A 14,671-nucleotide genomic window follows, 5' to 3' on the forward strand; every position below is an offset into this window, starting at 1 on the left:
TGTAGCAGTCCCATAACCTCTGGCAGAGTAACTTAGTCCTCAAATCTTGATTTAATGACTTAAAGTTACAAGAGACTCTAATAAGTTCAAACTAGCAAAGGAACCACCCTGCAAAGGAAAGTTTACAAAAAAAAACTCCAGGCTGTCTACCACTCTGACTTGGGAAAAAAAATTCCTTCCCCATCCCACAGTACGATCAGTTAGAATCTGATGATAGGGGCTACAGCCACCAGCCAGACACCTGGGAAATAATTCTCTGTAGTAAATCAGAGCCTTCCCCTGGTCTATGGCAATAGGAGATATTTGCTAATAGCAGTTGCAGATAGTCTTGTGCCATTATAGGCAATCTCCTCCTACCATCTCCTTCATAAAACTTACTAAGCTCAGTCTTAAAACAAGTTACTTCTGGGACTGCCTTCCAACTGGAAAGGTGGAGGGACTTCTCTGATGGTTAGAAACCATTCTTCACTATTGTCTGCCCATTGCATTACAGCTAAATGCCCTGCCATCTTGGGCTAAGAATGGCAGTATTTGAGAACAAGGGGATCAATGCTGCCTTGACAGGGAAAAAGATCAGACCTCCCAAAGGTTTTTCCAGGTCAGCTTATGGTGAAAGAAAGTCTACATTTCTAATTCTGCTTTTGCTGTCCAGCTTCACCTCTTCTGTACCACTTTTAAAAGATATGTTGGTGAATTTCATGCTCAGCCATAAAAGCGTAGTGCTTACACAAAGCTATCTGCACCAGTACTGTGTTACTCCAAGTCACCTGGTGCAGAAGCCAGCAATCGTGACAATGTGATTTGGATGTGACAATGGACAAGTGTTATTTATACAGGCTCGTAGGTGAGCAAGATGCTTTACAAATAAAATGAAAAGTGACAAATCTCTGCCCAAAGGATATTACATGGTACCTTACATCTCACTACTGCAAGGTGTGTTTAATCCTTTACACCACAAGTGCCACAACTGCACCTTGGCAGCAGTGTATTTCAGGGGAGAGCAGGTTAAACTAATTGATTCCTTAAGCATGTTTTCTGTTTAAACGAAGCTCAATTTACTTTGGTTTAGTTGGTGACTCTTTTCTTCCTGGGAAGGTAGCACATTTATTAAAGAATGAAACTTGAGAGATTTTGAACCCAGGACTACAAATCAGAGGCCTAAACATACTACTTTTTTGCCATCTACCAGAACAAACTGCAGTACTAGAAAGAAACGGACAAAATCTTATTGAAAATAAATGCATAGTACAGTACTCACTATTTCGTTTACACACACTGCAACACAGTCCTGCTCAAAAAGAAGGTTTAACACAAAAACACACCAGGAGACTTTGCTTTAAAAATAAATCAAGCGAGCACTTTAATTTACACACGCATTTTCAAAAGAAGAAACTTGTACCACAAAGAGAAATTTGATTGAACAAGATGACAGAAGGGTTCACTGGATTTGGTAAACATAAGCTGGAAATGCAGTTATCAGGAAACATGGAAAAATAGTTTGGGTGCTGCCAAAAATTTATGAATTCTAATGTATTAGAAAGCTCCTAATCTAGAGCCAAATGTTAGCTGTTTTCCAAACACATATCTATTAAATGCATACATATAGGTAAGAGAAAACTGAACACACTTATTCCACTTAATGCAAATTACGTGCTCCTTACATCTCACTACTGCAAGGTGTATTTAATCCCTTACACCACAAGTGCCACAACTGCACCTGACAGCAGTGTATTTCAGGGAAGCGCAGGTTAAACTAACTGATTCCTTAAAAATGTTTGTTTAAACAAAGAAGCTCAATTTACTTTGGTTTAGTTGGTGACTCTTTTCTAAAGTAGTTTGTTGCTGGGAAGGTAGACCACTTGCTAAAGAAGTAGTGAGGGCAGAGAAGGAACCCATTTTATGGTGGGTAGACAAAAATCTAGTCACAGCTCAAGTTCTAGAGAAAATGTTAAAAAATATAATTTCCTTTCTACAACCAAGTGTCAGTACCACAGAATGTTACAGTTTGATAGTTTTTATACTACAGTGTGTGGAGTGACTGATTTATTCACATAGGCGCTAATGGCAGTCACAGTAGGAATGCTGGACCAATGGCAGCAGGGGATACCCAGAAAACTAGAACTTTAGTTTAGATGAATGCTAAATTCTCTCCTTTAGCACATGACTCATGGGTTGTTGTTGCCAAGTTAAATGGTAGAAGAATCAACTCCCAGAGTTCCTCATTTTGAAAAGACAGGGACCAGTGAAGACAACAAGTAGGTATTGGTTCAGAAAAGGGAATGCAGAGTTAGCCTCTGTGCTAAGCTATGGGATTCCTGCCCCCACCTCTTCCTCCTTTCCTGGTACTTTCAAATATTTATAATGCAATTTTTTGCAAATTAAAGCAATCATATGTAGCTGGCAACAAGATGCAACTCCCTTCTCCTCTTTCTGAGCCAAACCATTATTACCTATTTCCCCCAGATTTCTTTTGAGTAATTTAAGCCAAAAACTTGTTTATTTTTTGTCCTACTGATTTTTTGGGATTCAGCATTGTGTACAGAACTCATGATTTGTGGCTACTATTGCCTTTGTCACACTGAAAGCCCCCTCCCCAGCAACATGATATAAAACCTGCAGAAAGAAGTTCAAATGGCCAATTCCCACATGAAATGGTAAAAGTGAAAAGCTGCACTATGGATACATTGCCAAATCTAGAGCTGTTTCTATGTGCAGTTTCCCACAGCTACTCTGGGCTGTTCATTTCAGCTCCATAATCATTGGTGGCTGTTCCCCAAACCACAAGCAGGCTCTCTCATCCTGTACATTCAGTAAACTGTGTAGAAAAGACAGTTTGTCAAAACAGAATTTACATAGATTACAGTGGCTTCTACAACCACAAACTTATCCCTCTGGCTCAACGTTAATATAAAAAAAAGCACACTTAAAAGTTTTGAAGTGATCCTTTGCTGAAGGCTTTTAATCACAAAGCACTGTACTTTTATCCTTAAAGAGTTCGTTTTACAGTGTACACTGAAGGGAAAAATTAGTGTTGATGAGGTTTCCACCTTTCAGTGAAGAAAGTCATTACTATTGCATAAAGAAAATAGCCAAGGAGAATAATGAACGTGCAGGCCAGTGGTCCAATGCAGAACCAAGATGCAATGAAGTATATCATGAACAAAGAAAGAAGAGTCCTGTAGCTAGCCAGAAATCTCAGACTGATCCTTGGTCGCCGAGAACATCCTGACCTTTGTTTCAGTGCTGGGCTGTGCCTGCTCTTCTCTACAAAAAACGGATTGGTAAGATGATAGCGACACAACCTGCCAATAAAGTCTTCCCTGGAGCAGAGAATCTCCATTTGATCAGCAAACTAAGATAAGAAAAACAGTCAGTAACAGAACAAGAAAAATGTAAACAAAAGTTAAAATGTGGATTTTAAGTTCACACTGAAAAATTGTTGCTTTTATGTTTTGGTTTGTGTTAAGGGGACAGGAAAGAGGATTATAGCAATTATAACTCAAAATTCATGTGTCTTTCAAAAGTTAGAATTGTTCCAACACAAATTTACATTTGTACTGTAGTAATTCTGCTAATTTACTATGAGCGGTACAAAGCGCTAAACCAACAGAAGGAAATCTGGAACAACAGTGGTGTATACATATGATGTCAGGATACGGTGGAGAGAGGATTAACCATCAAGTTGCAAGACAGAGCTTAAAGGAGTGAGAGACAGGAGGAAAGAAAGAATAAAAGGGTTTGGTTGGATTAACCCTTTTCCTGCTTATTTTGACAACTAGGGAAACAGAGTGTTCTTTCATTATGCTTGTATATGCTAATATGATCCTGTGAAGGATATTCCTTCTACCTCATCTACCATGAACAACACATTTCAGTGTACTGTTTCTGATTTAGAGAGAATGTTGTGACATTTACAAATCTTGAGCAATAGGGAAGAAAAGTGATTCCAGGCTGGAAGAAGAGCCCTATGGAATATTTGCAAACTCATGCAGAAGTCATATTAATGGCAAGAGTACAAAGCAAGTGTGTAAGTTGTACATTGACACAGGTCAGAGGGAGAATAGGAATATGCAACTGAAAAAGAGAAAGACAACTTCTCATTGCACTTACCCTTTGATTAATTCCTGAGGATAACTGGAACAACAGTCGCACTAGAGTAGCATTTTCATAACTTCTAATGGGTTGAAGATCAGTATCTCCTTGGTATTCTATCTCAAACCGCCGTAAGCCATTTATGATCTAGGAACAGGAAAGGAAATAATGTACTTTATAGCTCAAATTTGAATTGCATACAGACTGGTATCTCTCCTCCCAGCCCTGACAAGCTATTTATTTTGATGTCCAGGCATACACTCTGCTTTCTTAAACAGAAGCTCTACAAGTATTGGTCTGGAAGCTTTTCCCTCTTACCTGATACCTGCCAAGAGGCGTAAGAATTAGTCCATCCTCACTCTCAATGCAGTCTGGAAGTTTCTTCTTTCCATTCTCATCCTGAGCTGCTCCACAATTCATAATCATTTGGGTCAGCTGGGCTTCATTCAACTAGTCAAAAAACAATTTCTTCATAATTAATCAGTTTTACGACCTTTTTCTGTTCCACCTATTTCCCTGTTCACCAGCTCCTGTGCAGCCCTTGAGAACCACATAGCCAATGACTGACAACAGAACAGGTACTGAAAACAACCTATTTACCAGTCTACAAAAGAAATAATTTTTAAAAAAGCGACTACATTCTTAATTGTTTTCATCAGGTGGCAAGATCTGGCAGACAGAAGTATTATTCGCTCAGTACATCCTAGTCTTCCCATAGCTGTTGCTTAGTTCTATCTTCTTCCAGCCATGTGCAAGTGAACTTGTGTAAAATCTCTTTGCTTCCTTTCAGCTTAATGAGAGAAGCAGCCATCTTCTAGTATCTTCTATTAGCTTTATCACTTTTGCATTTCTACAGCATCTTTCATTAGAAAAATCTTAAAAGTGCTTTAAAAACAGTAAGCCATAAAATGCCCCTTGTAAGTAGGAAAAATATGGGATTTTTCTAAGTGGCTGCTTATTGTGGGTGCCTAGTTTAACATGGCTTGGGATCAGTATTCCCTCTAATTTTTTATGTCCGTGTGCAGAATGAATTTTGTTTTGTGCACCAATATAGAGGTGATGTGTGACATATCACCTTCATATTGGTGCACATAACAAAATTCATGTGGTGGAGGTGGGGCCGAAGGGTTCAGAATGTGGGAGGGGGCTTGAGGCTGAGGCAGAGGGTTGGGTGTGGGGGAGGGGAAGTGAGGGCTCTGGGGTGGGGCTAAGGATGAGGGGTTTGGGGTGTAGGAGGGTGCTTCGGGCTGGGACAGAGGGTTGGGTGCAGGGGGTGAGGGCTCTGGCTAGGGGAGAAGGCTCTGGGGTGGGTCCAGGGATGAGGGGTTTGGGGTGCAGGCTACGTCAGGGCTGCGGTGGGGAGAGAGGACACTCCCAGCTCTCTCTCACTGCAACAGCTCAGGGCCCCTGCACGGGGCTTAATATCCAGCTGCGTGGCCACACAGCTTAGAGGGAACTTAGCTTGGGATTGATATTTTCAACTGCACAGCACCCGCAACTTTAGCAATAGTCAAGAGGTTTACAGGCGCTCAGCACCCCTGGGAAAAAAATTAATTCTAAGGTGTCTCAAGATGGGCACCAAAAATTGAGGTACTCAAAATGAGTGTCCACTTTTGAAATGTTGGTGTACATGACTCGCCAATGATCACACTGCAAGTAAGTGAGAAAGCTGGAAGAAGACTGCAGGAATCCTGACTCCCATTCATGCTACTTCCCAGTGACAGCACTTGGGAGGAAGTTACATACTCGAAAGATCTGGCATAGGTACTCCTGTGCCTTCTCCAAATATTCATCTGTTTTCTTGATGCTGTCTTGCCCAATCTCATCTAGGTCATTTCCTGTATAGGAACCATTCATGTCAGAAGGGCTGAACCTAAACCAGGATAGGAAGGACTGACTAGCCATGGTCTCTGCAGAGTGGTCTGATATGGATTTTGCTGTTTGCTGGGCCTGGCCTATTAACTGGGCCAATCTTAATACCTGAAAAATAAAAGACAGGCAGATGACTAAATAATGCAATCAAATAAAGTCAGTAATAAGCACCAGCATGTGAATACAAGTCTGCCTGGTGACTTGTCAGTCAGAACAGAATCAGCACATTCATTCCCTTGGCTGACATGGACTTGTGCTGGTAGTAGTCATGTGCTCCAACTCCATAGAATAAAGGAAATTACTCAGCTGGGGCATTCAGAGGAATGCAAGTGCCCCTCTGTTTCCTTTGAGATGCATCTTCCTTCAGTTCACTAGCCTGCTACTTAGGGAGAGACTCTCTCCCTCTGCTACACCATTTTTAACTGGCTTGCTGCTGGGTATTGATTATTAACACTATGAATCAGAAATACCCACAGTCATTGTTGAGAGATGAAACAAGCACATGCCCATACCAGATTGCTCCAAAGCTGCAACTCCAGTCCACCCCACCCTTCAAGACTGGAAAGCAGTCTGTACATTTCTATTTTCACCCTTGTTATGGACCTTTCAAACAGATTCTATAACCACCACCAACTCCTGATTCACCCCCTACTTTTAAAGGGCTTAAATTTCTCCCCCCCTTACGTGATGGAGCAGATATTCAGTATGAAGACATACCCCTCACAACAGCAATAAAGGGGCTTACACAGAGCAAGTAAGCAAGGTCATTGCTTACCAAATTTCTGACTTCTGGACCAAACATCTGCTTGTACTGGGACTCCTGTCCTTCCAGGCAGTAAACATGACTCTTCACCTTAAATGAGGCATCTGTGATTGTTGGAGGCCATGATGACAAGAAGTTCCCACCAAGAGTGGGGGTCATGAAAATTCGGTGTTGACGGTGAGGGATAACAAGTTCTGGCTCCAGGAACAACTGCTCTCCTAGAATTTGGGATAAGATGATGTGGGGTGGAGAAAACCAGGTTACACCTTCCTCTGATTTGGGGATCTAGCAATATAATTTTTTAATCACTCATTGTAACAAGGTTGCGAGGTTATTTGAGGGGAGGAGAAGAAGGGCAGGGCCCTAGTTATTAGTTCAAGTCCACAATCTGAGGACTTCAATAACTCAGACATAGGTTAGGGGTTTGTTACAAGAATGGGTGGGTGAGATTCTGTGGCCTGCATTGTGCAGGAGGTCACACTAGATGATCATAATGGTCCCTTCTGACCTTAAAGTCTATGAGTCTAAGTTTTCCACTGAATATTCACTCATACAGCAGAAAGAGCTTTCACTATTACAATGGTGCATTTAAGTCTATGTAGACATAGTACTTCTAGGCCATGATTGGTTGTTGGAAAGGATATTATGGTCCCTATACCTGCCCAGCTGAGCATGTTCCAGCACCTGAAATTTTTGTTGCACGCCTAAACCCTCTTGTGCGCCGCCCCCCCCCCCCCCCCAACACACGCCCTACTGTACCCCAGGCCTCTCAATATGCAGCTTTCAGGACACTTTGAACTGATATCTAGAACTTGGAGTGCAAGTTCTTGCTGACTTGCCATCTTGCTGAAGTCTGAGTAAATATAAAATTTCTGTAGGACATTACAAAGTTTTAATTCTGAGTTATTTAATAACCAAAACAGCACAGAACAATAAGGAGGTTGTAAAAGACAAGGAGTTTCTGTTTACTAAAAATGCCCAGCATCGTGGGTTTTTTTGTGTTAGTTAGAACAAATAGGAATGAGTGAGACTGATGAATGGAAATTAGAAAAAAAATAAGAAAAACTTGTATGAAACCAATACTGTAAATAGAAGCAAAGACATCAGGTCTCTGAACTTCAATGTCACATGAGGCAGACATCGAATCCTCCAATTCACATTTCTCCATGCTTCTGGGGCAAAAGAGTTGCCATGGGACAGAGCAGTGCAGAACACTGCAAGGAGAGAACATGGTATTCAGTTACCTTTCTGGATCATTTCAGCTAGGTTGGGCTGAGCAAAGACCTTGGCTACTCGGAACACCATCAGGGCATTTTTAGCGCTGACCAAATCGGTGCGGAGAGCTCGGTTCAGAAAGCCTACAAATAGCTTGGTGTACATCAGTAGGTTCTCTTGAATGAAGGGAGCCCTATCAAAGTAACAATGGGTTTGTGAATGTTAATATTGTGAATATATTAAAATAAGGAATAAGTATATTCAGTCTGCCAAATAAATAATCCCACAGAATATATTTTAGACCATCAACTGGAATGATCTCATCCTTTCCATTTCTCTCACACACACAAAAATGTCCCTCGAACATCCCTCCTTACTCAAGCGTTTTTAGGTACCAGTAACAATCTCTGACTTTGTGCTGGCAGATATCTAGTTGCATAGATGTGCAATGGAAGGACTTCAGAGGCAAGCTGAAGCCTGAAGTGTGGTTTCTATCACTGTCTCCTGCACAAGTGTCCAGGAACCAGAGAAACTTGTGCTGCCTCTTCATGAAACCCAACCTCACCACTGAATGGATTGTGCCACTATACGCCTTAGGGAAGGAGGAGATGCCTCCAAACAGTTGGTCAAGTCAACACACAGTCAATTTGTGGAACTCGTTGACAGGGGATGTTGTTGTAAAGGCCAAAACTATAACAGGGTTAAAAAAAGAATTAGATAAATTCGTGGAGGATAGTCTACAAAGCAAGATGGTCAGGGATGCAAAACCATGCTCTGGATGTCCAAGCCACTGATTGCCAGAAGCTGGGAGTGGACGACAGGGGATGGATCATTCGATGACCGCCTGTTCTGTTCATTCCCGCTGAAGCACCTGGCATTAGCCACTGTCAGAAGACAGGATACTGGGCTAGATGGACTTTTGGTCTGACCCAGCATGGCTGTTCTTATGACCCAGGATTTTGGATGCAGCACAATGCAATGAGCAATGTAGTTTGTAACATTGGAGCCACCTGGGGGCGTTTTGCTGAACATGGGAGAGATGGTGAAGTAAAGGGAAAGACACCAAGGAGTCCAAACAGAGGAAACAATGACCAGGGTTTATGCTTATCAATACAGCTTTAAGTCAAATAAATACTTTTACCCACGTCAGGGTGACGGATATGCTATCTTTGTTCTTCCTCAGCAGGAAGGCTAATCTGGCACCTGCTGTATGAAGAAAGCTACTTAGACTAACAAGTCAGGAGGAACTGAATGGGGTAAACTAGGAAAACAGATCTCAACCTTTTCCATTCTGTGACCCCACCTCCCGATAAAGAAAGAGGGTGCTTGGTCACAATTCCACAGTTCAGTATCCATGAACTGGATGCTTACAAGGAACAACATTTAAAACTCTGTCCTTGAGATTTTCATATGCAAAATTCTAACAGTTAATAGATGCCATCTGCTGAAGCCAGGATTAGAGTGAGCTGCAGATTCTGCTCAGGAATAATCCTATGTTTACCATTTCTCTGATACACTGCGAGGCTGAAGCTCTGCACTCTGAAGTGGTTTCTCAGGAGCATATCTCCAGGGCTGCAAGTAGCTTAACCACATCTCCAGGACCTGAAGCAAAACCACAACAACATAAAAATCAATTCAATTGAAGAAGGAAGATTTTGCTTGGTTTTCCTAAGTCCCGTGGACAATGACACCCACTTTCTTAATGCCAACAAAAGGCTTAAGGAATTAAAATATCTTGCAAAAGTCTCAGCCCTGAAGAGTAAGTCTTTAGTGATCATGTGCCCTTGCATCAGAGTTGAAGAGAACTAGATGCTTAGTAAAAATCCATTAACAAAATGCCTGGTTGTATTGAACAAGCAGCTCACCCTCTACAATAACAGTCAGATGAAAGAGTGCTCAAGTGGCTGCCATGGAAAGGAAGATGCATCCACCAATCAAACTGATGTACTAGTATTGGTGTATGCAGTGTTGGACCCAGGATATTAGAAACAAGGTGGATGAGATAATATCTCGTATTGACCAAACTCTGTTGGTGAGAGAGACAAGCTTTCATGCTTACACAGTGCTCTTCTTCAGGTCTAGGAAACGTACTTAGGCCAGGTCTACACTACAGAGTTAGGTCAACATAAGTCAACTTACGTCAACCTCACTCTGTAAATGTCTGCAAATTTACAGCATTGCTCCCGCCGATACTGACCAGTGGCAGAGTCTGGTGATGCTTTGAGTTGGTGTGTCCTGGTCTGTTGGGAGCTTGCTTCTGATGATGAGCTTGGAGAGGTTGGGAGGGTTGTTTGAAGGCCAGGAGAGGGGGTTCAGGAAAGATTTCGTTCAGGGTGGGGTCCTCATCAAGTATGGGTTGTAGTTGTTTGATGATACCCCGTACGGGTTCCAGTGTGGGATGGTAGGAAACAACTGGGGGTGTGCGGTTGGAGGGGGGGTTATTTCTGTATTGAAACAAGTTCTCTCATGGTATTTGGGTGGCCTGTTCTATGACAGGATCTACTTCTCTGGTGAAGTGCAGTTATTTAGACAGTTTTGACCGTGTTAAGGTATACATCCTGGACTTTCTCCTCTGAGCATATTCTGTGGTATTTGAGTGCCTGGCTGTAGATAACAGATTTCTTGGTGTGTTTGGGATGATTACTGCATCTATGAAAGTAGGTATGGTGATCCGTGAGAAGTTGTGGTGCAAATCTATGACAGTGTGTCTGTCCAGAGGATGAAAATATCATCAATGTATCTCAGATACATTTTTAGTTTCATAGTGCATTTGTCCAGAAATTCTTCAAGGTGGCCCATGAAGAGGCTGGCATATTGGGAAGCCATTCTAGTACCCCTGGCTGTTCTGGAAGTGTAAAATTGTTATGGGCGAGGATGAAATCAATGAGTTCAGCAATATGTTTAGGTTGGATATCTGCAGATTGTCCATTGTTTTGTAAATATCTGAAGCAGGCAGCTATGTCATCATTGTGAAGAATGTTGGTGTACAGTGACATAACATCCCGTTGGCAAGGATGATGTTCTGAGGGAGGTTGTTAATATTGCAGAGTTTGCGGAAGAGGTTGGGTGTATCTTGAAGGAAGCTGGCCCTTTGCTTGGTGAGTGGTTTGAGGATGGTTTCTATAAGTCCCAATATTCCTTCCGTGAGAGTGCCATGGCCAGATATGATGGGTGTGCCTGGGTTCCCTTGTTTGTGTACTTTGGGAAGCACGTAGAAAGTTTCTGAAGAGGGTTCTTGGGGGATGAGTTTGTAGAGTTTCTCTTGAAGTTGTCTGGGGAAGGATTTGATGGGTAAATTGTTTTGTGGGATCTTCTCTGAGTTCTTTATAACCGGTGGTGTCAGAGAGTTGTTGGTTGGCCACGTTAATGTAGTCATCGCACTTGAAGATTGTGTTATTATTCTGACATTTAATATCATTCACTGAAGCACCACATAGTCTAGTGAGACACATGGAGGATGGGCTGAATAGAATTTTGTATTAATGCTTTTTCAGTCCTTCTTCTCATGCAAGAAACTACTAGGCAACAGGAGGTGAAATCTTGGCCCCACTGAAGTCCGTGACAACTTTGACTTCAGTTGAATTAAGATTTCACCCCAAGAAGATTCCCAATGGTCTATTCTGTCCTATCTCTGCCAAACATGGCAACATAACTAACCCAGCCATCTCATTTCCCTGAAATAGGAGGAATGTATATTTAAAACATCTTGATATAAGAAATTAAAGCCATACTTCTTCTCCTAGTCTGGTTAGTTACAACAAGATTAGAGTGTATTATTAGATAGGCCAAATTTATCCATAAACATACAGGTTCTCTGTAGTAAGAATAGCTTGTTCTCAACTTGTAGTCATTTCCATAAAGGGAAAGAGAAATGAACTACCGCAACCTAGTTTCACCAGTATCTAAAAATTCCCCTTCCCATACCTTTACTACACGTCATTTCTAACTCTAGTCTTAAGTGTTTATTTCCCTCCTCCTGAGGAAAAAAAAATCATGAACAGTGAACAGTTCTACAAAAACAGTAGTTTTACCACTGCATCTGGCCCAGTGTTTTATTAACTAACTCTGATTTTGTATGAACTCAGCAGAAATAAAGGTTGGTACATACAGCTCTGAAAGAGGCATCCAGAGGCCAGTGACCAAAGCAATGCTGCAGGAAGATATAGAGCTTCTGCTGGACAAACCGAGGAATCACAACTCTGCAATGAGATTCAGACACAAAGACACATGTATAAACAAATAATAGATGATAAAGTACTATCTCAAACATTTAATACAGAAGTAACAAGTTTTGATAGGTTCTTTCTCAACTGAAGGAGGAGCCGATGATTTGAATATGTCTGAAAAGTTCTAATAGTGATGCGCACAACTTGCTATTCCAGGGCCAAATGCAACCCAAGTGCCTCTAAGAAGCCTGCCCAGTGTTCTCAGCTGGAATTTCTCTCTGGTGCAGTTTCAGTAACACAACTTTTCTTCCACCCAATACTGATCTGCACATGTCTTTTTCAGAGATACATACAGAAGTTATTTTTGCACCAGTCTGACTGCTCTTCTAAACTGGCTTCAACTTCCCTCTGTTCTCAGAACAAACACTAGCACCTTTAAAGCAGTTTGATCCCCTCCCCCTTTTTTAAAAAAGCTGAAGCATTTTCCATTGTGGATTGGGAGCAACTACTTCCTTCTTCCCTATTCTGATCTGGACTCCAGCCCAAAGTGCATGAGGAGTGTAAAAGTGGGCTCTCTCATCCTCCTCATAATGCAATTTCAAGCTCTCAACAAAAGCAAAATTGCCAAGGTATGTATTAATTAGTGCTTTGCATGCTCGAAAGGCAGTCTGACATATACCTACCTCTTGAATTCCTCCAATGGGCTGGCTGTATGGGAATGGGCTGAGGGTGAGAGAGGCTCTGGTTTCAGACTGTTGGCAAAAGCATGCAGATGCTTCACAAGAAGTCTTATCACTAACACATGCTCTTCTGTGGGTTTAAATGACTCCTAGATTTAAAGCAATAGGCAGAAAGATAAGTTTTGCTTGTTAAACCTCTATGAGGGAGCTTAGCACAAAGATATTTTCACATCAGACATTTAAACAGAACAGGAGTGTCCCTACCTGTTTAGTTCTGCATCACCCAATTTGAACAAATTATCTCCCCAAGTGAACAAGTTGCATCACAGCTCTGCCTTCAACAGCTCACTAACAAATTTTCCACTCCATGCATCTGATGACCTGGGTTTTAGCCCATGAAAGCTTATGCCCACATAAATTTGTTAGTCTCTAAGGTGCCACAAGGACTCCCCGTTGTCTTAACAAATACCTGTGAGGCTTCTTTTAGTCAGTGTGATTACAGGAGAAAGGGGTTTATAGTCTTTTTGTTTCAAGTTATAGTAACCCCCTAGAGAGTAGTAACAGAACATCACTAAGATTTACTTTAATTTACCCTCTCTCAGGAAAAAATAAGAATATCCATTCTTTTATTTATTTTTTATTATTAATTATTATTATTATTGTTATTATTATAAAAGTGTCTGCTGTCGGTAACACAACAGAACCATTATTATGCTCTCAGCTCACTTTCTACTAAGCCTTCCTTCTTATGTGGGTGTTCTTCTGCCTCCTAAAAAACTCTTAAAAAAGTTATGGCAAGAGTATTATTTGCTTCTGTTGCTCATGCCCTGAATGATCCTGTTGCACTTAACATTAGTATAAGTTTTTTAGGGGGTGGGGGTGTCATTCAATCTTTTTACTGGAAGTGTGGTAGATGGGAAGATCTTTTTCACACAAGGAACACGGAGGAGTGAGAGTGGGCCAGTTTGGTACTGCTACCAGAAGAGTGAGCATATGGAGGAATGGGGAGATACTATAGGAAGAGAAAAAGGGAGTCAGGTCTCAGTGCACTCCTTCCCCACTACTGCAGAGCCCAAGAGCACACACCAGCCCTACTGGTGTTCTAGCCTGCCTTGGAAACAGTAAACTTATCTCAATCCACCACGGAGGACTGTTTCTGGGAGATCAGGGATAGCCAAACACAAGTACCGCAGCAACAAAAACAAGCGTGATGGAGGGTCGCACTGGGCTGCATGTGTTAGAAGCAGCTGTGAAAGGAGATTCTTGGATGCCATAATGAAGCCGCATTCAGGTGAAACTTCAGAGCTGCATAGTTTGGCTACTTGGGACAGGTTGTTTTGGTTTTTTAGGAAACTACTACTTATCTTTTCAATGTGTTTAACTGTGTGTGAGCAATTCAGGACAATTCTTGGTGCTATGATGACACTTTAAAGCCCTTCCTACTTGCAATGGCTGTGGGGAAGCAGCTAATAGTTTTCATATGCTTCAACAGTTCTGAAAATTTTCTTAATACTTTTATACAGCTAGGGTCTCCCTGGGAAAAGACTCAGCTCCTGACTGATGGCAGGCAATGATGGGCCTCTGACTACAGCAGTGAAGTTGGATGGATCTATGCCTTCTCTAAGGGAGGGAAGGCCCTATTACCAGGATTAATGAAGACTCCATTTGTATTCCTACCAGTGTCCATAACCAGTGGAAGTGAGGCTACCAAAGGGGTCACATCAGTTGATAGGTGGCTGCGAGTCAGTTACTCTACAGAAAGTCTGAAGGAGAAAATACCTAACAAAGACATCTTAGGTAGGGTCTTTCTGGTGCTATGAATTTAGGCCAAGATTTTCAAAAGTGGCTAGTGATTTTGGAGTGCCCACCTTAAGACCTTTAGA

At 41.7% G+C, this 14,671-nt stretch overlaps 1 protein-coding gene across 6 annotated transcripts in view; it reads right to left on the reverse strand.

Moving 5' to 3' along the window:
- Positions 1-1,335: 1,335 nt before the first annotated feature.
- The window catches only part of SMPD4 (sphingomyelin phosphodiesterase 4), a 28,354-nt gene continuing 15,018 nt past the window's right edge, over positions 1,336-14,671 (reverse strand). For all 6 annotated transcript variants that reach the window (XM_075060019.1, XM_075060018.1, XM_032801279.2 and 3 more), the window contains 9 exons: positions 12,792-12,937; positions 12,051-12,141; positions 9,444-9,544; positions 7,972-8,135; positions 6,740-6,945; positions 5,839-6,072; positions 4,411-4,542; positions 4,111-4,239; positions 1,336-3,352 (listed from right to left, as the gene is read on the reverse strand). In XM_075060019.1, coding sequence (XP_074916120.1) covers positions 3,026-3,352; positions 4,111-4,239; positions 4,411-4,542; positions 5,839-6,072; positions 6,740-6,945; positions 7,972-8,135; positions 9,444-9,544; positions 12,051-12,141; positions 12,792-12,937 — 1,530 coding nt within the window. In that variant the 3' untranslated portion in view covers positions 1,336-3,025. The remainder of the gene's footprint in view (positions 3,353-4,110; positions 4,240-4,410; positions 4,543-5,838; positions 6,073-6,739; positions 6,946-7,971; positions 8,136-9,443; positions 9,545-12,050; positions 12,142-12,791; positions 12,938-14,671) is intronic.

Source organism: Chelonoidis abingdonii, chromosome 22 (genome assembly GCF_003597395.2).
Source record: "Chelonoidis abingdonii isolate Lonesome George chromosome 22, CheloAbing_2.0, whole genome shotgun sequence".
In the NCBI taxonomy this organism is placed as follows: domain Eukaryota; kingdom Metazoa; phylum Chordata; order Testudines; family Testudinidae; genus Chelonoidis; species Chelonoidis abingdonii.